A 24,552-nucleotide genomic window follows, 5' to 3' on the forward strand; every position below is an offset into this window, starting at 1 on the left:
AATGCATATTTAAGGAATGATACTTCACAATCAGTTGCTCATCCAGCATTTCTGAATGCTGGTGGCTTCAGTCCTCACTGGTCTCTTGCCTAACGACATGGCCAACAGGAAGAATTTTGTATGTTTGGAGGTAAAAAGGTACCCACCTCTTGCAGGTACATTTCATAACTTCCAGTTTTGCATCGCGTTACTCAACTAGGCACACTAGCAGTTTTTCTGAAAGTGGGCCCTTGGGAATAAGGACAGCAGTTGCCTCACAGTATCACATTAAACGGTAAAACGTTTATCTGTGGTTATGAATTGTGAACATGCACAAACTTGCACGGGGGTGGGGGGAACTATGCACAAGTCCTCCTTTAGCAGTACAAGTGAATATTATGAGCTTACCTCTAGGATTTTCTTCGTGTTTATTATGAAAGAAAGTTAAACACTTTTCTTTGTCAACCGCAGAAGAAAGCGGTGACCTTGTGCTGATCGTGCCAGGTTGTGCCAAGAAAATGTCAAGTTCAGTTTTCTGATTTTCTGACATGGGAGCACTTGAGGTACAAGATAGAAAATTAGAACAGAAAATGACCAGATTGCCATTTTAAAGTATCTTCCTACAGGTCTATGGGGTTAAAACACATGCACATATCTTTGTGAACTATACTTGAAGGGTTTTTTTTAAAAAAAATGGGAAAGCTTTTGAAACATTCTATATATTCAGCCTGTGTGATAATTTCATTTTGAAACTATTTGATACTGGTTTTGTACTGTGATTATGATTTTTACCTGGGATAAATAATTACTCTTCCATTTATATTTGACTCGGAAAATTTGATAAATTTATATAGCTATAATTAAGTACAAATGTATGCTATGGATTTTAGAAAAAAAGGTAAAACATTATAAAAATGATGCCAAGTTAAACATTCTAAGATCTGCTCTTCTGCATACTGAGCAGTGGATGAAGCCTTTCATCTTATGCAGACTTTGATATTACAAAATAGCAAAGGCAGAAGCTCCTTCACACGTTTCTTATACAAAGGGGGCTCCATGTGTTGATAAGGCATTGGGGCTCTTCATGCTAAAATCAGAAGCCAAATAGCTCCACTGTTGGAGGAAGGATGCCACTTGCTCGAAATCACAAGTAGGGAGAGTGCTTTTGTGCACAAGCATCTGGTTGGCCACTGTGAGAAAAGTATACTGGACTTACGGCTTGATCCAACAGGGTTTTTCTTATGCTCTTAACAGGTATATGTTAGGAAAATTCTTGCCCCCTTTATGCACTATTGAGGTGAAGGGCAGACAAAAGAAAGTAGTTCTGCACACAGCACATAGTCAAACTATGGAATCACTCCCACTGGAGGCAGTAATGGCACCAACTTGGATGGCTTTAAAAGAGGATTGAACTACTACCTAAAGGGCTACGAGCTACGATGGCTATGCTCAGCCTCCATGGTTGGAAGCAGCATGCTTCTGAATAGCAGTTCCTCGAAATGGCAGGAGGAAAGAGTGCTCTTGTGCTCAGGTCCTGCTTGCTGGCTTCCTATAAGCATTGAGAGTCAGTGTGGTGTAATGGTTAGAGCACTGGACTAGGACCTGGGAGACCAGGGTTCAAATCTCTTCTCTGCCATGAAGATTCCTGGGTGACCTTGGGCCAGTCACCATCTCTCAGCCTAACCTACCTCACAGGGTTGTTGTGGAGAAAAATGGGGAGGAGAACCATGTATATCACCTTGAGCTCATTGGAGGAAAGGTGGGATAGAAATGTAATTACTCATCAGTCAGTCTCTCCCAGCTATGTCCACCAGGGTACCTGGTTCAGCATCAGGGTAGACCTGAGGGTCGGGGAGGGGGGGTTGCCGTGGTCTATAGGAGCTCCATCTTCCTCTGCAAGCACCCTGTGCATGTGACTACTGGTCTGGAGTGTTTGCACCTTATGTTGGGTCAGCGGGACAGACTGGGGATTCTGTTGGTGTACCGCCCACCCTGCTGCCCAACAGACTCCCTAGCTGAGCTGATGGAGGTGGTCTCGGGTGTACTGTTGAGATCCCCCAGACTGTTGGTTCTGGGGGATCTCAACATCCATGCCAAGGCCACCTTATCCGGGGCGGCTCAGGATTTCATGGTCTCCATGACAACCATGGGACTGTCCCAATATGCCATTGGCCCAACACATGTAGCAGGGCATACTCTAGATTTGGTTTTTGCATCTGGACATGGAGTTGGTGATCTCAATGTGGGGGGCCTTACATCAGTCCCTCTGTAATGGACAGATCACTGCTTGCTGAAGTTTAGACTTACAGCGGCTTCTCCCCTCTGCAAGGGTGGGGGACCTATTAAGTTGGTCTGCCCCCAGAGACTAATGGATCCAGATGGTTTCCAAAGGGCTCTGGGGAGTCTTCCGGCTGATAGGGCTGGTGTTCCTGTCGAAACCCTGGTTGAACTGTGGAATACAGAAATGACACAGGCGGTTGACATGATTGTTCCTGAGCACCCTCTCCTGTGTAGAGCTCGTACAGCTCCATGGTATACCCCAGAGCTGAGAGCGATGAAACAATATAGGAGACTGCTTGAGTGCAGATGGAGGCGAACTCCTAGTGGATGCAATTATACATTGGTAAATGCCTATGGTAAGCTGTATTTAGGGGCAGTGAGGGCAGCAAAAAAAACAATATTTTGCTGCCACTATCAAATCATCAATCTGCCGCCCAGTGGAGCTCTTCAGAATTGTCCGGGGGCTATTACACTCTGGCCCCAGGGACAAGGTAGAACCATCTGAGGCCCGCTGTAATGAATTTGCTAGGCACTTCCAGGATAAAATCTTTAGCATCCGCCAGGACTCAGACTCCAGTGTTATAGCAGGTGAATCAAGCGAGGTATCCAGAGCACAGCCTTGTCCCAATTTCTTGGATGAGTTTCAGTTGGTGCAGCTTGAGGACGTTGACAAGGTGCTTGGACAGGTTCGTGCAACCACTTCTGTGCTGGATCCTTGCCCTTCTTGGCTAATAAAAGCTAGCAGGGATGGAATAGCCGGCTGGCCAGGGAAGTGATTAATGCCTCTCTGCGAGAGGGGGTGGTCCCTGGCTGCCTGAAAGAGGCAGTAGTGAGACCACTCCTGAAGAGGCCCTACCTGGACCCAGAAAATTTTAATAACTACAGGCCGGTAGCAAATGTTCCATTCCTGGGCAAGGTCCTGGACCGAGTGGTTGCAGGCCAGCTCCAGACACTCTTGGATGAGACCGATTATCTGGATCCATTTCTGTCGGGTTTCAGGCCTGGTTTTGGCATGGAAACAGCCTTGGTCGCCCTGTATGATGACCTTTGTCGGGAGAGAGACAGGGGGAGTGTGACTCTGTTGATTCTCCTTGATCTCTCAGAGGCTTTTGATACCATCGACCATGGTATCCTTCTGGGGAGACTAGCTGAGTTGGGAGCAGGAGGTACTGCATTGTGGTGGTTCCGCTCCTACTTGGCAGGTCGCCTCCAGAAGGTGGTGCTTGGGGAACATTGCTCGGCACCCTGGACTCTCCAGTATGGGGTTCCGCAGGGGTCAGTTCTGTCCCCCATGCTGTTCAACATCTATATGAAACCATTGGGTGTGGTCATCCGGAGCTTTGGAGTGCGTTGCCATCAGTATGCTGATGACATGCAGCTCTATTTCTCCTTTTCATCTTCTTCAGGTGAGGCTGTCAATGTGCTGAACCGGTGCCTGGCTGCGACAATGGACTGGATGAGGGCTAATAAACTGAGGCTCAATCCAGACAAGACTGAGATGCTGCTAGCAGGTGGTTCTTCTGACCGGATGGTGGATGTCCAACCTGTTCTGGATGTGGTTGCACTCCCCCTGAAGGAGCAGGTTCGTAGCTTAGGGGTTCTCCTAGAACCATCTCTGTCACTTGAGGCTCAGGTAGCCTCAGTGGCATGGAGTGCCTTCCACCAACTTCGGTTGGTGGTCCAACTACGTCCCTATCTGGACAGGGATAACCTGGCTTCAGTTGTCCACGCTCTGGTAACCTCCAAATTAGATTACTGCAATGCACTCTACGTGGGGCTGCCTTTGAAGATGGTTCAGAAACTGCAGCTCGTGCAAAATGCAGCGGCCAGATTGGTAACAGGGACCAGATGGTCCGAACATATAAAACAGATTCTGGCACGCTTGCATTGGCTGCCTGTATGTTTCCGAGCTCGATTCAAGGTGCTGGTTTTGACCTATAAAGCCTTACATGGCTTGGGACCACAATACCTGATGGAACGCCTCTCCTGATATGAACCCACCCATACACTACGTTCAAGATCAAAGGCCCTCCTCCGGGTGCCTACTCCAAGGGAAGCTCGGAGGGTGGCAACAAGGGAGAGGGCCTTCTCAGTGGTGGCCCCCAAATTATGGAATAATGTATCTGACGAGGTGCACCTGGCGCCAACACTGTTATTTTTTCGGCGCCAGGTCAAGACTTTCCTCTTCTCCCAGGCATTTTAGCATGTGTTTTAGGATGTGTTTTAAATTGTTTTTATATTGCTTTACATTTTCAAATTGTGTTTTAAATTGTTTTTAAAATATGTGTTTTAAATTGTATATTTGTTTTAATGTTTTTGATTGCTGTAAACTGCCCAGAGAGCTTCGGCTATGGGGCGGTATACAAGTGCAATAAATAAATAAATAATAAATAAATAAATAATCATCTGGTTGGCCACTGTGAGAACAGGATGCTGGATTAGATAGGCTATAGGCCTGATTCAGCAGGTACTTCTTATGTTCTTAAGGGGGATCCATACACTGAAGAGGAAGCAGCATTGAATTCCTGGCCCTAGTGTAATGTGGCTTCCTGTTCACATCCCAACATTTGCAAAAGTGACACCTGTGAGTCTAAACTACTATGCCAATAGGTTTCCATAGGATTAGGAAATTTACACACACAGGCTTCTGTTTTGCAGGTGTCAATGTGTGGCCTTCAAGGGTGGGGCTGGGGAAACATGACATTGGGGTGGGGCCAGCAAAGTGATTTTGCTGCCTTTTCAATGCATGGAACCCCCTTTGTCATGGAATATCTCATGAACAGAACTGTGATCTATTCTAAAATATATCTATTCAGTTTCCAATTTGAATAAAAACCCCAATGGACAATTGCAGACGAATTGGGAATGCAAATCAAATTGTGTCTATGCAAATATGTGAAACCACACTTTACAATTAGGCTAAAATAATTACCTATAATCAATCAGCTCATCAGATCCAGCTTCTGTCACCACAAATTTAGCAGACTCTTCTGGCTCCTCTTTGCAATCCTTATAAGAAAGCAAATATATTATTATCATCACCTGTAAAAATAAGATTCTTGGTCCACTCCATCCTAAGGGCTCAGTCATGCTAACAACACTGTAATCTAAAAGATGATGTGCTACAGCAGGCATGGTAACACACCACAAACCCTCAGGTGTCTAACGGTCTAGCTTCCTGGTGCACTAAAAGAGCTTACTCCACTTCCCTCTTTGCCTCCCAATATGAACAAGTAACAAAAAGGAGAGAAGCCGCTATTTGGAATCTTAAGACTTGCAACAATTGCTGTTAATAAACCACTGTAGAAAAAAGTTTTAATACAGTGCAGTCATTTTATGCTTATTGATTGGGACCAATCCATTTTACCCAAGCAGAAGCCATAACAATTTTTATAAAAATCAATGGCCTGTTTTGGTCCAGCACAGTCAGCTGTACATACATAGCAAACGTATGCAGGGTAAATATAGAACTCATTCAGCACTTGGCTTCTAAAATGACAGGGACTGTGATTCAGGAGTTTCCTAAACTACAAACCCATTGTCTTAATCCCAGGTATGTGGGGACTGGGTTTACTTATTTGCTGACATATTCAAGATACTCTCTCTAACTCTCTTCTTCCTGTACATTAGTTAGCATATTCCAGTACCAAAAATAGGTACAAGGCAAACCTTGCCTCAAAATTAAGTAAAAAATAATGGCTAAATTTATGCCAGCATAAATACCAGGAAATCCACGGAAATATGTCACTTCTTTAAGTGTATTCATTATATGCATGGGTAAGTAATGTTAACACTAACACTGAAATGTTTGGGCATGTAATGCAGTTAAGTTGTAACTGCCTTGAATATTTGTTAGAAAGGTGGGCTATGAATGCTGAACATTAGACATTTTTAAGCCACTTCTCAAACTCATGTCCAATTTCTTGCTACTGACAAGTCTGAAATGCAACTGAGCCTAACACTTCTTCTTTGTTTTAACTGTTGCTAATGTTTTATTATTATTGTTGTCATTATTATTATTACCCTTGCATCTCACCTTTCCTCCAAGAAGCTCAAGGTAGCATACAAACTAGGACTGTCCACAGCCTCCCCACCTGCCCCATGGCTCCGATCTGGGGGAGCCTTCAGGCCAACCCTCCCTAGGTTGTCCTTGGGACCACCCGCTGCCTTGCCTCAGATTTGCTCCTGAATAAGTTCTGGGGCAGGGCAACTGTTCCATTAGGGTTTTAAAACCCTAATTAAATATATAGCAGGGAGAGTGGCAGGGAAAGGAGACCTTCCTCCTCCTCCTCCTCTCCCCCCATGACTGAGACAGAGGTCAATTCTTCAGAGTGCTGTGATGTCTCTCCCCATGATCAATGCCTCAGTGGAAGCATTGGCGAGGAGGCGTTGCAGCACCCTGAAGAATTGCCCACTCCACTGAACAGTTGTTCAGCAGGGGGGGTCACTCCTGCTCTGGTGACGCTCTGCAAATGGCTTTCCTAAAGAAAAGCCATTTGTAGAGCATCACCCGCACCATGCAGAATCCACCCTTTGCTAAACAGCTGATCAGTGGTGGGCAATTGCGTGCTGATGATGCTGAGCAAACAACTTTCCTTTAGGAAAGCCACTTGCACAGCATCCCTCTTACCTTGCAGAATCGCGGAGAGATTGATCCTGCTGTGACGGGGGCAGTAGGGGGAAAGCAGCAGGCAGGCTGGAAGCTAGGCCTACTTTCTCCAGGGAGACACAGCCGGGGATCCAAGGTGAGTCTTGGCCTTGTTTTCCTGCTCTGCTTGCCTCCTCTTCCTGCCCCACACCCACCCCTTGACAGCCACAGATTGCTCTGGGTCATCCAGCCCGACTTGGCCGAGGCCCAAATACCTCCAAAGAGTCCCAGTTTGCCTCGGCCAAACACAGAGCACAGCCCTAATATAAACATGGTTCTCCCCCTCCAGCTCTGGTTAAATTATTTGTGTTGTCCCCACCCTGCTTCACCCTAGTGGATGTTACTGTGTTCATGCAATATAGCTCAGCTGTAGGTTTGTTAAAGAGCCCGTCAACTAACTGTCATGGAGATAGCACGTGAAATTGTATGTGGTGGGCAATCGCATTGGCATACATTTATTCTGTTATATATTTTGTAAAAGCTACTAAGTGCAACAAACAAAACTGGACTGAACTAGTCAAACGAAACATACTTACATCTTCAAGGATCTCGATCTTCAGAGAGGGTTCGTCATTTGCAAGAACTGCCTCAGGCTCTTCTTGGATGAAAACATTGGTCCAATATTTTCTCATCTCTTTAGCTGGAATTAAAAATTAAAACTCTGCCACTATTTACATTTTAAGATTTGTAATAAATAACTGTTCTTATGCTGCTGCAAAATAGTCGTGCCAACATTTCCAGCATGGTAAAGAAGCACTAATGGAAAGGTAGTTTCCTGCCTCATATTCTAAGAGGGAATAATTGAAACGGTTAAGATAGTATTCACTAACAGGCAAAAAAACTCTTGGGGTTTAAGAAGGTACTTATAGCTGACAAAGATTTCTATCAAACTTTTAAAAGCAGGGAAATTGGGCAGCTATAGTGAATGCACCACAGGAGCAGGAGACCTAACCTCATCTCTGAGATATTGTACTGCCCTATAAATTTTGAAAAATGTAAACACAATTTGGGTTGGTCTTTCACAGTTCAATCCACTTGCTGTGTAGCTTGGAAGAATTTGGTAACATGTGCCTCTGAGCATATGGAGAGTGCTTGCAAGATCTGCCATCTCCAAATATGGAGAATTACATTTTTGTATGTTTGTTGCTGTTCTTCTTACTTGGCTTCTTTCCTGTGTTACTACTGTTTCTACAGAGAATCTAATGTAGAAAATTATATTTCTCTCATTATTCATCCTAGAAATCTCTGTCAAATTTATTTCTATTAATTTCAAAGCCTTTTTATTGGTCAATGTCATATGATGGTGAAGACAGCCTTTTGTGTTTCAAACTGCAGGTTATGTTCTATTTCTATTTTGGGTGCATTAACAGTTCAACCTGAATACACAGTTTAATGTAAAATCAGACTAATTACAATATGTTGCTACTTAAGCAATGAATCTAGCTGTTGGAAAAAAACAAACTTGACCTCCCAAGATGCATATGTTCAGCCTGCTATGTTTAAACTACTCCACTTAAGGAAAGGTGGGCATGGTCAATTAAAAACACAGAGCACACCTAGAAATTTGCTAGAATATATTTAACCTTCCACTGTTTTATCTTGTGCAAACTGAGACATTCCTCATGTCCACTGGAGACTATTCTACAGAATAGTCAGTGCCATTATTCCACAATTGTTTCTGGAGGTTTTTTAGTGTAAATTTTGCAAAGTGTTGCTGTACTTCACATATTCACAGAAACAGAAGCAAAAGAAAATGATATACTGTAGGAAACCTCAGTAAAATTGCAAAGTAAATCAAACATTAAAGTGACTATCTGAACTACATCAATTGTCTTAATAATGTGGCTTCCTCCCTGCTAAAATAAGATCAGCAAAGCACATGTCTTGATTCTGTTATTTGGGCTGATTGCAGGTGTTGCCACCACTCAACATATGCTCAGAGGCATGTTACCAAATTCTTCCAAGCTACACAGGAAGTGGATTGGACTGTGAAAGACCAACCCAAATTGTGCTGGCATTTTGACAAATATGTGGAGCAGTCCAATATCTCAGAGAGGAGGTCAGGTCTCCTGCTCCCCTGGTGCATTCACTGTAGCTGCCCAATTTTCCTGCTTTGCAAAGTTTGATAGAAATATATGTGGACTATAGGTACCTTCTTAAACCGCAAGGTTTTTTTGCCTATTAGTGAATTTCTCTGCTTTTTAATCCAGGAGATAAGAAATGGGATCCTGTGCAAGTTTGCTGAGAATGGATTGATCACTTGCATGCTTGAGTTCAATTGGATTTACTCCCCTCCAGTCAGGCTTAGGATAGGTAAAACTGGCCACAGGGGGATTGGGAAGGGAGGAGGAGAGAGGGAAGGGAGGAGGAGAGAGGGAAGCAGGGGAGTAGGTGGGAGGGGGAGGGCAAGTTTGATCATTTGCATGCTTATTGAGTTCAGTGGGATTTACTCCCAGGTGATCATGCTCAGGATAGGTGAAACTGACCATGGGGGAGGAGAAGAAGAGGGAGGGAGGGAAACCTGGAGTGGGCAGGGGAGCAGGGAGAAGGAAAGGAGAAGGGAGATCAGAAGGAGAGGGGAAGGAGGGGAGGGGAAGGAGAGGAGAGGAGAAAGGCAGGTCGGATCGTTTGCATGCTTACTGATTTCAATGGGATTTACTCCTATGCAATCATGCTTAGAATAGGTAAACCTGACCATGAAGGAGGAGAGAAGAGGGGAAAGGAGAGGGAAGGAGGAAGGGAGGGAGGGGAAAGGAGGAAGGAGATCATTTCCATGCTTTTTGAGTTCCATGGGATTTCCTCCTGTACAATAATGCTCAGGAAAGGTGAAACTGACCTGGGGAGGGGCAAGCGGGGGGGAGGGGGAGGAGGAGGGGGGAGAGAAGGAGACAAAGGGAAGGGTTAGGTGGAAGGAGGAGGAGAGAGGGGAAGAGACTGGGTGTGTGGGCACTGGGCAGAGGGAAAGCCCCTTTCCTTTCTAAAAGGAAAACATTGTGAACAGTATCATTATTTTTCACAGTTTCCTCCACCTTTTTATCCTACAGCAGGCACATGTAGTATCCCACCCAAATTTAAACCAAGTCTGTCCCTGGTCACATCCACATCAGATCTTTATTTCACATGGGGGCTGAGAGTTGCTAGGAGAGGCCTTATTCCCCTCACAGAGCTTATTCCCCTCACAATCCCCAGAGGAGAGGTTGACTGTTAAACCACTGTGGCCACTGGAGCTCTGTCAGGGGAATAGGAGTCTCCTAACAACTCTCAGCATGCTTCACAAACTACAGTTCCCAGGATTCTTTGGGGGAAGCCATGACTGTCTAAAGTGAAATAAATGTCTGCCCTGGGCGTGGCCACCTGATTAGCTAAGCCAAACAGCTGTGACTCTGGCTTTTAGAACACTGATGGTTCTTGGACTTCCGGGAAGGGTGACTTTGCTTGTGCCTGCTTTTGAGACGGGCTCCCGCCTCAAAAGAAGCTTATTCAGATATAAATCAGTCAGAACATTTTTTTTTTGACTGATGAAATTTCTCCCGGGCAGGGAGAAACGTAGAGATCAACCTCAAAAGCCTGTTTTTGTTGGGAGGACTGGATTTCATTAATTTATGAGAAAAGGTCCAGCCAGCAATGCCGGACGGACTTCCGAACAAGCTCTATCTGATTAATGCGATACGTTTATCTTTTCTTCAAAGAGAAAACGGACTAACAGGCAAGCACCCTTCTTTCTATTATTTTTTTTTACTTGGTTTAAATTGTTGCAGCAAAAAGAGATTTGTCAAATGAATCAGCTTTAAAGAACTTCTGGGTGAGCTATAACTCTTCTCTGTTATTCACAAAATTAACAGCTTATCTCTATTTCTATTGCAAAAAGCTGTCCTGGAAGTGCATTCTAAAGATATAAACAGAAGAGGGATTTCTATTCCAAGGAACATTATATTGTCTGGGACTATTCTCTTTTTGGTCTATTTTATTTTGATGAATCTGCTTCTTCACGACGCCACTAACTGTTTTGATGCTGGGAACTAAATTTGTTTTGTATTCTTGAACATAGAGAGATAAGGCAGGCTGCTCTGTTTATACTGTGATGTCATCAAGCCTGGAATATTAACCCAATTGTTGCTGAAATAAGAAGTGGTTCTTCTTTATTTTTGTTTTGTTTTGTTTTCGTGGTTTTAAAAATGGCAATCAAGAAAGTGGCTGAGAATCTGGAAGTAATTATGTTTCAGAAAATAATGGATGAGATTGAGATAACGAAACAAACCCTGCGACAGGGCAGTAAGGAGCTGAAAATTGAACTGAGCAAAATGACGCAGGAGCTTAAAGAAATAGGGGATCCTGTGAGAGAGGAGAATGAGATCAGAGATGAGAAAAGAAAAAATAAAGGGAAGATACAAGCCCTGGAGATTGGAACAAATGTGGAATTGGAAAAAGATCTGGAGTTTATGGATATTAGAAATAAAATCTACTGTTTGGAATTTAACGTTATCTCTGAAGAAATTAATGAAGATATTAGAGATAAAGTTATCAATGGCTTGGATAATCTTCTGGACTGGAATGATGTGATGGAGCTTGATATAGAGAAAATCTATGGAATTAACTGCAGCCATGTGACAATGGAAAAACTCTCAAGAGATGAGCCAGTGCATTTTGTAAAAAAGAAGAACAGAGATATGACTTTACAACAATATTTCAGCAACTTATTCAGAATTGATGGCAAGAAAATATTTGGGATAGAGGAAATTCCCATCAGACTGTTATTATATGACTATGGCTATGACAGCAAGATTATTATGGAATACTGATAATGGAAGATTGGACACTGAAATTACTGGACTTAACAGGACTATTGAAGATGGAAGATGGAATTAATAGGGATAATGGAATAATGGCTATTGAAATTATTGGACCTAACAGATTTTGATGAGATGGATTAATCGATATGTTTATTTGGACTATGGTTATGACAATAAGATTATTATTATTATTAACGAGATGGATTAATCGACATGTTTAGTTGGAGAAAAATTGATAGATATATTTCTTAAAGAATTGAAACCTCTCTGACTTTTTGTGGAAAGAATAAAGTAATGTTTATGAGATTTGATGATTAATTAAGATAACTACTGGAGGAAAGTGATTTTATAATATAATTTAAGAGACAGGATTGTTATATATTGTAGACCTATAACTGATTTGATCTGCGACAAATGGGAAGTCAACATTTTATTTTTTTGTTTAATCATTTTTTTTTGTTTTGTTTTTTGTCTTTGAATGTTTTATGATTTTGTTTTGTATGTTTTATGAAAATTTGAATAAAAATTATTGTAAAAAAAAAAAAGAACACTGATGGTTCTTACTGAGCATGCCCAACACTATAATAGACTTCAATGTTAATTCTCTTAAATTAATTAAAAATCAGCAGGTCAGAGTATGGGGCAAGGTCAGTAATAGGATTACAGGCATTCTGTGAACATTGCTCATTTTTAATTAATTTCAACAAATTATGAAACCAGTAACAGAAAAAAGTCCAACAGGGGTCTGGATTTTTTGATATCTGGTTTTACACTTTGAACTCTCAATTTTTTCTGTTTTGTGTATTGCCATGAAAACGTAGAGGATTGTTAAGCAAGAGTTTCTGAGTTTAGGACTATAGGTTTTGTAAGGTTTTGTTTTGAAACGTGCTTATGGGAAGCAGCAGAATGGCATGGGGGTATTTTCAATTTAACATAGCAGAATGTGAAAAATCTATCCTGGCTATAGTATACAACCACTCTAGTGGCTATATAATACATTGCATTAAGACCTATTGTCCTAATTTGTGCTGTAAGAACTCCATGAATGGAGAAAAAATGCTGGAACACAGAGAATCAAATGGATAAGACGACTGATCAACAGCAGTGTAATTTCACAAGAAAAGTAAAAGTAATGCGCGGAGCCAGAGCCAAAAACACATTCTGGATCAACTAATCCAGATAAGGTTGGTAACAAGGGATTGTTTAGAGAAAGGAAAGATCTTAAGGACTTGCCCAGACAACATATTTCCATTTTCATTTCTGGTATTACAGTATAATGTACAACCAGTAGCCCATGGAGCTGTTGAGGGAAAGTCAAGATCCTTTCCCTTTCCCCATGTACACCGTCTATGGGCACCAATGTTCCCTCTTCTCCTGCCAGTTCTTTTCAGCTGTGTGGAGCTGGCAAGAAAGCACCCTGCAAATCCAGACTTTGCAGACTGGAAGCACTGAAAAGAGTACATATGATCTCCCAAATGAAAGAAAAATATATTTGTGGTAGTTAACTTTTATCTAGCATCATGTTTCCTTGTACTCAGAATGCCTCCTGTTCCATTTTAAAGAAAAAAAATCTTAGCTACAATTATTGACTGAATATAGGTAAGAAAACAAGAGGTCAGAAATGCCAATACAAATATCCCATTCTGTAAATATGCATTCCAGCTGAACAAGAGTTATGCCTGTTTCTTCAATGCTAAAGGCTGATCAGTGTCAAGCATCAAGTATACCTGTAGCTAAAACAAGCTTCTATGCTAGTGGTCCCAGGGCATGACTGGGAGGCACATGCTTCAGCTAAAGCTGAAGATAAACTGATCTGATCAGTGCCTGAATAGGAGAACACATGGAAACCCAGTGTACACTACTTTGAGTTCCATTATAGATTATGGAAGAAAGTTGGATTATAAATGTTATAAATAACAAAGTATCTTATTGTAAAATCATGACTAGACATCTAGGGCAAAGTGCAGGAAACAGAGAAGCCCTTGAAACTTAGAGGCGTTGCTACACTACAACATCTCTTAACCACTTTTCACCACAAGGTCCCTGGGAAGGTTACAGCAATTTAAAAATATATTAAAATCACTTTAAATAAATTACAGCCAAGAGAATAGGGTGTGTCCATAAATATATCTCTCTGGTATCAAAGGCCGGGGGCTGCCATAGAGAAGGCTCTCTCCTGGGCTGCCACCTCCCAAACTGGAGCTGGAGCTACCAATTTAAAACATCTGATCATGGATGAGGGGGCAGACTTGGCATGTATAACTGAGAACTGGATGGATGAGCTTAGTGGCCCACTGCTAACCCAGTTGTGTCTGTCTGAATACTCGGTGCAGCACCATTCCAGGTCAGAGAGACGGGGAGGGGGAGTTGCAAATATTCCATCTCCCTCACCAACAGCCCTGTGTCTGGGTTTGAGGGATTGTTTGCAGAGTTGGGCCAGAGAGGCAGAACAGGGATATTGTTAGCGTACTATCTGTCCCGCTGACCTACAACCTCCCTAACTGAGCTGGAAGAGGTAATCTCAGATGTGGTGTTGGGGGACTTGAACATCCATGCTGAGGCTGCCTAAAATGCACCATCTCGGGACTTCATGGCCTCTATGACAACTATGGGGTTGTCTCAATACATCTATGGCCCCCTACACATGTGGCTAGGCATACCTTTGACCTAGTGTTTGCCACAGAGCAGACTGGTAATACTCTGTTGATTGGGGGACTTGCTGTGAGTCTGTTGTCATGGACAGACCATTTCCTAGTAAGGTTTGGGCTGAATGCAGCTACTCCACTCTGCACGGGTGGGAGACCCATTGAGATGGTCCAACTTATGGTATCTGATGGATTCCTGAATGCTCTGGGGGATTTTCCAGCTGACATGGCTGGTACTCCTGTCAAGACTCTTGTCTCATTGTGGAATGGTGAGATGCGTAGAGCCATTGGCACAATCACTCCTGAGTGCCCTTGCCATCACTGTGGAGCACATAAGTCATCTCGATACTGCATGCAATGAAACAAGAGGGTCAGCAGCTGGAGTGCTGGTGGCGTAAATCTCAGTCCAAAGCTGAGCAAACACGAGTAAGGTTGCGCCTCATGACTACCACATGGCAGTGGTGGTGGCAGTGAAGAAATCATACATCTCCATCATCAATGAGTCCACAACAGCAGAGCTTTTCGAAGTGGTGAATGGCCTTTTGTCACCTGACCAAGACAGTGTTGCTCTGACACCCTCGGAAGCCTGCTGCAACAACTTTGCCAGGCACTTCAGGGACAAAATCATTCAGATTTGGACAGAGTTGGATGCCACCATTAGAACAAGTCAAGCAGAGGCGTCCAGAGCAATGTCTGCTCCATCTGTACTGGATCAGTTTAGATTATGGCTGCCTGAAGATGTAGACAGGCTGCTTGAAGGAGTGCAGCCAACCACCTGCCCCCTTGACCCTTGCCCATCTTTGCTTCTTAGAGCTAGCCATTGGGGGTTGACTGGGTAAGTCCAGGGAGTGATTAATGCTTCACTGGAAGAGAGGGAGGCACCATCTACTTTGGAGGAGGCGGTGATGAATCCCCTCCTTAAGAAGACCTCCCTGAACTCAGAAGTAAACAGCTATTGCCCAGTGGCAAATATCCCCTTTTTGAGCAAGGTGCTCAAGAAGGTGGTGGTGGTTTAGCTTCAAGCATGCTTGGAGGAAACTGATTACTTGAATCCATGCCAGTCTGGCTTCAGGCCTGGCCATAGCACTGAAACTGCCTTGGTCGCCCTGGTTGATGACATCTGCCAGGAGAGAGACAGGGAGAGTGAGACCCTGCTCATTCTTCTTGATCTCTCAGCAGCTTTTGATACTGTTGACTACTATTCTTTTGAAGCATTTCAGGGAGGTGGGGTCTCTATGCTTCAGTGATTGTACTCATACCTCCAGGGCCACTTCCAAAAAACAGCTATAGGAGGCTACTGTATAGCACCATGGAAACTGTCCTGTGGTGTTCCACAGGGTTCCACCTGGTCCTCTGTGCTATTTAACATCAATATGAAGCCACTCGGAGGTGCATCTGGCAACCTCATTGTACAGCTTTAGGCAAATGCTGAAGACACCCCTATTTTGTGCTTCTGGGTGTTTTTACTGTATTTATTTTAAGGTTGTTGTAACCTGCCCTGGGAACCTCTGGGTGAATGGTGGGCAATAAATGATAATGCTCACAACAACAAGAGGGCTTCCTCTGCTGATCTTCACATCTGAGAGGGTCTGTAGGGAAGGACATGGTCTTTCAGATATTTGGGGCCTAAGTCATTTAGGGCTTTAATGATGTGAGTACCTTGAATTGGGCTGGAAACAAACTGACAACCAGTGCAGCTGTTTTAGAACAGGGGTTATGTGAGTTCTAAATGGAACCCTGTTGAAGTTTCTAAGTCATTTCCAGGGGCAGCAACCTAGAGGTGAGCAACCTTTTTTTTCTGTCATCAAGAGTCGCATTCCCTTAAGGGTAAATCTGATGGGAGCTGCATGTTGGCAGTGGGCGATTAGCCAATTCAGAAAAAAAGAACATCCTACTTTAATTTTCACCATGGCCACCTCAGATGATAATTCCCAGTCCTATGCAGGTCTACTCCAAAGTAAACAATACTGGGCTTAATGGGATTACTGTCATTTTTTGTTGTTGTTTAGTACAATGGACCATTATAGCTACTGCATTACAAGTGAAAGCAATTCCTTTCTGACTTTAGTCTGCTATAACACACATATATGGGGAAAGCCAACCAAATCTTTGTGCTACACGAAGGAGAAGCAGTGTCTTCACTCACTTGCAAGGACTCTATAAGAAAAGAGCAAGCAAGATTTCTCCTGCTGATTCTTTCGCTTATGCAAAGCAAGCCTCCAAAAAAAGTGAGGCAAGATGCCACATCTCCCTTTGTGCTTGCTAGGAATTGGAAAGAAGAAATGCAGGTCGGCCTAGTAAGCCACGCTGATATTTGTGGACACCTGTCATAATCTTCTGCATTCTTGCATGTCTCAGGACTGTTTCACACAGCCATTTTCAGGTGGTGTGAGTGGGTTCAATTAATTTAGTTTGAATATTGTATTCTTTGGACAAAGACTAAAATGGCTTTGCTTCACCCCACACTCCAATTTTCCACACCACTGGTTTGAGTGGGGGTACAGCTGTACATCACTGCACAGATTGTCCACATACAGCAATCTTAATTTAGCTTTACAAATGTCTTTTTTTTTCAGTTCAGTTCTTCCAAAAGCCTGACTAACCATTTGGATTCTTGATTTAGCTTGCCTACTGGGAGTATAAAAGTACTCTATAATGGACAGATAAGCCCAGCAAACCTGCAAAACGAGCAGCTGCTACATCATCGTCATCTTTCTCCGCCTCTTCCTCTTCTCCAACCCAAGAATTGTGAGTTTCATTTATCAATGATCTTTCAAGTTTCAGTTCTTCTGTTATAATACTATCTGGTAATTTATCAACTGGAGTTCTAGAAAAATAAAAGGGAAGGAAATGCTTTAAAACTTCAGTCATATTATTTATTATTTATTTTATTTATTATTTGATTTATATCCCACCCTTCTTCCCAGCAGGAGCCCATAACTCTTTTATTATCACACCATAACTCTTTTTTGTCTACATAGATGGATAAAATTTGGTCTAACCACCCACAATGGTCAGATACTTCCATATATATACCGCCCCATAGCCAAAGCTCTCTGTTTAAACAAAATTTTGTTTTAACAAAAATTAAAAACATTGGCTAAGCTCGCTGGGGTTGATGGGAGTTACAGTCTGACAACATCTGAGGACCTAAAGTTGAATAATACTGATGTAGTGCAAACATACAGGCTCCCAGAAAGGAGACTGTGACTGCTTTGCTCTTCCGCTGCCCCTGCTGCTGCTCTGCTCCTGAGAGCTAAGCCATAGTTTAGCTTAGCATGCTGTCCAAATCCAGGGTCATGGCTTGTGTCCTCCAGACAAATCTCAAGATGTAAACTAAAAACAAACCTTAGTTTCAGCTCATGGTTAGTCTAGAGCAAGACAAATAACGAGCCCAGGTTTGGATGACATGCTAAGCCGAACTATGGCTTAGCCCCAGGCAGCGCAGCAGTGGCGGCAGCAGGACTGGAGTAGCAGCAAAATGCTGTAATCCTCTCTCCAGGAACCTGCCCACTCATGTGTTTGCACTAAGCCATTGTTTGGCTTAGCATTACATGTAAACTGGGTCAGTGTCTATTGAGCTACTAAAGTTCAATAAAAAAATACAGCCCTTCGTTAAAGACTAAAATTTATTTCAATGACTTCTTGCTATTGATGCAAGAATTTAAATCCACTGCAGCTGCTTGTTCACTAGTGGTGAAGAAGTTTATCAAAACATTACTGGTAACATAATACTGCAAGTTACCTTGACATCCATTAAGCAATCACAATAAGCATTCTAGATTAGTAACATATTTTTCTACAAAGGAGTATTTCCAATATTATCGCATGAATACTTTTGACCTCACTACTTCAGAACAAACTATCAGACTAGATTCCCTTGTGCATTGTGGCAATCCAGTTAATACCTTCTATGCTTCTTAATCAATAATCTTTCCATGTAATTCAGGCCATCTTCTTTGAATTCAATTTCAACAGGTTTTTTCACAACTGGTGGACTTGTCTGCACCTGACAAGTACCTGTATTTTCTATAACAGTATAGAGGAAACTATGAGCTACCATTCAAATGCATTAGGATATCAATTACATTAGTTTACCAGCAGTAATTCTACAGCTCTAACAGAACAAATGAGTTTAAAAAACAAAACAAAGCACTAAGACAATAATTCAGAATTTGTAATATTCAGTGGTATAAAATGTGGCTCACATTAACACAATATGTGCACAATGTATAAAAATTGCATCTAGATTGCATAGACCAACCCCAGCACCCCACCGCCATCCCCATTAATCAGGCTTGGTGTGCCTTCACTGCTCTCTGTGCTCATGTCAAAGAACAGATAGAAATATTTCCCCACTTTTTGGAGAATCTGGTCACTTCACCTCAAAAAGGATATAGCAGAGCTGGAAAAGGCTCAGGAAAGGGCAACCAAAATGATCAAAGGGACATGGCAATTCCCCTATGAGGAAAGTTTGCAGCATCTGGGGTTTAGTTTAGAGAAATGGGCAAGAGGTGACATAATAGAAGTGTGTAAAATTATGCATGGCAAGGAAAAAGTGGAGAAAAGTTTTTCTCCCTCTCTCATAACACTAGAACTTGTGGACATCCAATGAAGCTGAATGTTGGAAGATTCAGAACAGACAAAGGAAAGTATTTCTGCACACAGTGCATAGTTACAGTGTGGAATTTGCTCCCACAAGAGGCAGGACGGCCAACAACTTGGATGGCTTTAAAACAGGATTAGACAAATGTATGGAGGAGAGGGCTATCAATGGCTTCTAGCCATGATGACTATTGCTCTGCTTCCATAGGTGAAGGCAGTATGCTTCCAAATACCAGTTGTTGGAAACTGTAGGAAGGGAGAGGGCTATTTGCACTCAGATTCTGCTTGTGGGTTTCAATACTGACCTAATTCTTTTCATGCTGACTCTTTAGAATATGCCACTAAGCAAAATAGATGCAGCTCTCTTTTCCAAATATTTCATAGCAACTGTTAATCCATACCTGACCCAACCTGACAAGAACATTCTTCCTTAGATTTTTGAGAGAAATTTCCACTTCTCCATTGATTTAGAGCATCCTGAAAGGACTTTGCAGATATTTCTTCGTCAAATGCACCACGCAGTAAGGACCCACCACTCTGGCTCTCAGACCTAACCTCTGTAGAAGATTCTGTAGAAGCTTCCTGAATTTATTTCAAGAATAAATTTGAATTAACCAACATTTATCAATTTCCAATACATCTCCAGTGTATCAATCAGTCACAAACCTCTGTTACACCAAACACTTGTGAAAAATACTGTATAAAGCTTCCTTAACTTAAGGAGATCTTAAGGAGATCATGTATTTAGAACAGAATAGTGTGGAATAAATCTTGTATATCAGCTTCAAAATGGCTAGTGTCACTAATGCAACTGAAGACCACACTAAGAAATCTGATTTTTACCACAATGGCCCTAATCCAGTGCAGTTATGCATACTTAAATCCAGGGAAACACAGTTAATATCCTCAGATCTCCAGAAGCAATTCCTGGGACTGAAATAACTGGAAAATTAATCACGTCCTTAATAAATTATCCTCTGATTGGATCTATGATATATGAATTAAAAGGCCATCTTTTTGCTGTGATTATGAAATAGGAATTTTCATAGCATATAAACACACAACACTCCTGACAGCAAATTTCTTGGATTACCTCAAAAATATGTGCTGGCATTTTTGGTAAAGGTGAAGGAATGTCTAATGTATCAGCTAATATATTATTAATTTCCTTCTTCTGTCCATTATTTATCCAGCCATTGGATTCCTTGGGATTTATTGTTTTCAGGAACTGCTGAGCAGCCTCCAGTTTCCCAACTGGGATGTGTGCTTTTGCCTACAGACAAAAAGAATGCATATACTGAATTCAAAACAGAACATGCAAATATAGGTCTTTGCATAAACAAAAGGAGACTACAGGCACACTATCTGGATTTATTATTGCAGTACACAAAATCGAGTCTGAGTCAGGTGGAAAAGGATTAGATAATTGATCAAAGAGGCAAATGTCTTACACCAGGGGTCAGCAACGTGGTACCCTTGAAAGTCTTCATTGGCACCCTCAGGCAGGAGCCCCAGACCCTGAGCTTTCATTTAGGAAAAAAGTTTGTAGCCCTCCTAGACACAGTTATGAAGCAAAATATGCAGGTACCCTTTTAAGTGATTTGTGAAATGAGCCAGCCTGGCTTCTCCCACCTATCAGTGTTATTTATTAGCTAATGAGTGAAGTCAGAGCTGTGATTGATAAGTTGTTTGAACACCACACCATAGGATTTTCTCAGGTCCTAAAGAGTTACTGTTTTGCCTTTCCTTTTAGTGGACTTTAGCAAGTACAGGATGGCAGCTTAGGTGTTGGTTTAGTATTGGCATTAGGGGAAAACAAGGTTCTTCTGCCTTTAACAGCTGTATGGCAGGCAGAAATTCAACATGTTAAGCCTTTTCTAGTATGGAAATATGGGGAAAGCTTCATGACTATCCTCTGTCTAATTTTGTATTATGCCAGGCCCCCCACAGCATCCATGTTGTGTTACGCCAGGCCTCCCATAGCAGCCATTTTGTAACTGGTGCCCACCGCACTCTCTCAAAATTTGAAATGTGCCCACTGATCCAAAAAGGTTGGCAACCCCTGTCTTGTACATCACTGAAATGTTTTAGAACATCATCTAGGTTATCACTTGATAAAGGTAAGATGGAAATAGTAACACTAAGAGTTTATCAGTTAGTAATAGTTTCTGTTCTGTTACATCTGAACAATTTATTTATTTTTTGTGCAGTTGCTCTTCAGAACAGGACTGGAAACCAGCTTCCAAATGTGAATTTCAGTCCTAATTTGAAGGGCAAGCCCAAGCCATACTTTGCCAGTTCAGATGTAATGGCAAACTTTGGTTTCACTGAATAAAAAAATCTGGCTCTTGAGTTTATTAGGAGAGGAGGATGCAGACAAGCCTATGTCACATTCCAATTCCCCAACTGTGACTGGAGAATCAGAAACATCACATATTGCTCAATCCATTAACACAAACTAAAAAAAGCAAACATTTGCACAAAACATTTTTCGTGGGGACATCTATCCACAAAAATGGCTTGTTACTACAAAAAAGACAAAACAATACTACAGAATATTTAAGGGCATCCTACTTGTAACATCGCTGAAACTACATTTTTTTTAAAAAAAGAACACTCTATATTGCATATCGATGTGGCAGATTATGCACCAGAACCACTAGAAATTGCTCTTCCATGCTTTGGAGAGCAGTTCTCCAAACAGAGGCTCCAACAGAATCAACAGCCTAAGTAACGCACTGTGTAAATGCCTCTCTCTCTCTCTCTCTTCTGCAGGAATTAGTGAATACTCTTTTATGTTACAAAGAGGCAGTCTAATTGCTTTGCATTGCCCATTATGTTCAGCATCTGCGTTTCTTTACTCCACTGCCTTTTAGATTCTCTCTCTCTCCCCATCTGTTCTCATTCTTTACTGCATGCACAGTGCACCCTTAACTGTTCTTTGAGTATTTGGTCTTGGCAATAAACAACAAAAAAGATAAGTAAACTACAAGTGTAACTTCTACGCCATGCAAGTGTCCCTCGTGCTCATTAAGATAATTGTTATTACAAAAAAGAAAAGATTTGGAACATCAGACTGCATCAAAGATGGCCAACTTCACTTTGAAGTAAGGCAAAGGAGGGAAAATCAGCTACAAACTGCATCCTAAAGTCCCCAATTGGATAACAAGGCTACATAACAGAAGAGGATGACCCATGGAAAAAGGTTGCCAACTCTTAACATCAGCAATGGATTCAAACTCATTTTCAGTCCTCAGAAAGGATATACTGTAGCTTATAATTTTTTCAACCATCTCCCCTCAACATTTGTTTCTCACTCTTAGAGACACTGCCATCTCCGTGTCCCCACTGTACAACTTTGAGGACATCAACTTCTCCCATTCCTCCCTTTTGCAATCCATGCATGTTGCAAATTCTTTCTTAGAAGGAACCTAGCTCCTTTCGTACAATTATATTCCCCATAATTTCTGCTTTGGAACCATGAAGATGCAATGTATTTGTAACTGGTTCAGTTTTGTAGTGTTGAATATACTAAATCTCCAAACAATGCTAATTCCCTTGGTCACAGGTGGAGAACATATGACATGCAATTTAGGAGATGCTGTTAACGTCACCTACAGAGCCTTACTTCAGATCCCTCCTCTTCACCAAAGGACAACCCAATTTCCCATACGATTTGCTATTGTTTAGACAATGACAAATTCTCGCCTCTGTCTTTCAGACACATAAGTTACACACATGGTCTTTGCTATTGAGTTCATGACTCAATGATGCATCATAAGTGTCTCCTTAAGCCACATTCTTGGAAGGCTTTGACTCATGTTTGATGAAACAATGGCATGGCAGCTTGTGGCAATCAAGGTTGTCAGAAGAGCCCTGCTGGATCAGACCAAAGGTTTATCTCATCCAACATCCTGCTTCTCACAACGGCCAGCCGGATGCCTCCAGGAACCACACAAGCAAGGCTGGAAGGCAAAATCCCTTTCCCACTCCCATGGGGGAACCTAGCCCGCCAGTCCTGCTTATACAAAGGTCACTTTGGAATTAACATTGTGCACTGACTGGTTGGGAAAAGACAAGAAAAAGGACAAGATCAAAAAATTATGCAGGCAACTATAAACATCAGGAAATGTCTGTGCCACCACAGAAATTTTGCAGTCAATCTGACAAGATACCTGAAAAGTAAACGCAGCTGAAGAAAAGTGCCTGGACAGCAGGAAAGGTTATGCTATGGAACTGTTCGGTTAGAGATGTGAAAACCCCTACAAAGGGTATGAAGCCCTGGATCCCCTATGTAATGAAAACCCAACTGTGCAAGATCTTTCTACTGCTCTTACTGTGAAAAGGATTATCTCTGTTGAGCCACTGTGTGGCCAAATCCTCCTCTGACCAGGGTGCTCCTTCATAACTGCAATCATTCTGCACAAACAGAGCCACCTCAATCAGTCTGCCCTTTCTTAAGGTCCTGCATGTAATAATAATCATTCCTGCTAACTAAATAAAGCTGGGTGTTTTAAAAAACCAAATTCTGGTCATACATTCCCAGTTTCTCTTCTGGTTTTTCTACTGGTTCGTAATTGTTTCTTTATAAAAAAAAATGTTGGCAAAATTAAATGCAGAAAATGACCCCAGCATGACAAAAGGATATAGCAATTGAAAGTTGCTCCTGGAATTGCAATAATAATAATATAAATAATTTTGGTACAAATAAATACAGAAAACAATCCCAATATAATCCCAAAACACAATTAAAGGAGCTCCTGGAATTGTAGTAATAATAATGACAATGATGTAGAGAATCAGAACTTTTGAAAGAAATGTACCTGCAAAGAAGTTGTTCTGTGGAGCTTAAGTGCCCCCTTCTGGTGCAGTCTGGCAAAGCAGCTAGGACAGTAATCTTCTCCACATTCTAAGCACACCTTGAGAAAAAGAAAATGAAGACAGAAGTGTGAACAAGCAGCAGAATTCTGTGTGTTTCTATCCAGAAATAAGACATTCTTTTTAATGTCTAAACGAAATTAAAAGATTTCTACATTGACTTAAGGATTGTAAAACATTATTTTAAGGGCCTTTCCAGGACATTTATAGCATATGCCTAGATATCATAAGACCCTAAACACCTTGGGTGGTATTCAATGCTAGTCCTACTCAGAGTAGACCTACTGAAGTTAACAGGCATGGTCAATTTGAAAATGAACTGGACTGCCTTCAAGTCGATCCCGACTTATGGCGACCCTATGAATAGGGTTTTCATGGTAAGTGGTATTCAGAGGGGGTTCACCATTGCCTTCCTCTGAGGCTGAGAGGCAGTGACTGGCCCAAGGTCACCCAGTGAGCTTCATGCCTCTGTGGGGATTCGAACCCGGGTCTCCCAGGTCATAGTCCAGCACTCTAACCACTACGCCACACTGGCTCTATATTGTTAACTTAGGTCCCTGGTTCCTTCATTTAAATGGATCTATTCTGAGCAGGATTTACTTGAAAAGAACCCCTGGGGCCAAGACACCTGCAGGAGTCCCTCTGTCCCTGCTGCCTGAGCATTATGCTTAGCTGGTGAGGCCTTCCTGATTATTCTGCCATCTAAGTTAACATCAATCAGGAGAAA

The 24,552-nt window shown here is 42.1% G+C and overlaps 1 protein-coding gene across 17 annotated transcripts in view; it reads right to left on the minus strand.

Moving 5' to 3' along the window:
- Positions 1 to 24,552, minus strand: part of ZBBX (zinc finger B-box domain containing) — a 67,596-nt gene that overhangs the window by 19,769 nt on the left and 23,275 nt on the right. For all 17 annotated transcript variants that reach the window (XM_061637237.1, XM_061637231.1, XM_061637238.1 and 14 more), the window contains 8 exons: positions 23,771 to 23,866; positions 20,041 to 20,220; positions 19,349 to 19,529; positions 18,251 to 18,371; positions 17,021 to 17,169; positions 7,444 to 7,547; positions 5,192 to 5,268; positions 388 to 536 (listed from right to left, as the gene is read on the minus strand). In XM_061637237.1, the coding sequence (XP_061493221.1) occupies positions 388 to 536; positions 5,192 to 5,268; positions 7,444 to 7,547; positions 17,021 to 17,169; positions 18,251 to 18,371; positions 19,349 to 19,529; positions 20,041 to 20,220; positions 23,771 to 23,866 (1,057 nt within the window). The remainder of the gene's footprint in view (positions 1 to 387; positions 537 to 5,191; positions 5,269 to 7,443; positions 7,548 to 17,020; positions 17,170 to 18,250; positions 18,372 to 19,348; positions 19,530 to 20,040; positions 20,221 to 23,770; positions 23,867 to 24,552) is intronic.

Source organism: Rhineura floridana, chromosome 7 (assembly GCF_030035675.1).
Source record: "Rhineura floridana isolate rRhiFlo1 chromosome 7, rRhiFlo1.hap2, whole genome shotgun sequence".
NCBI classification, from domain to species: domain Eukaryota; kingdom Metazoa; phylum Chordata; class Lepidosauria; order Squamata; family Rhineuridae; genus Rhineura; species Rhineura floridana.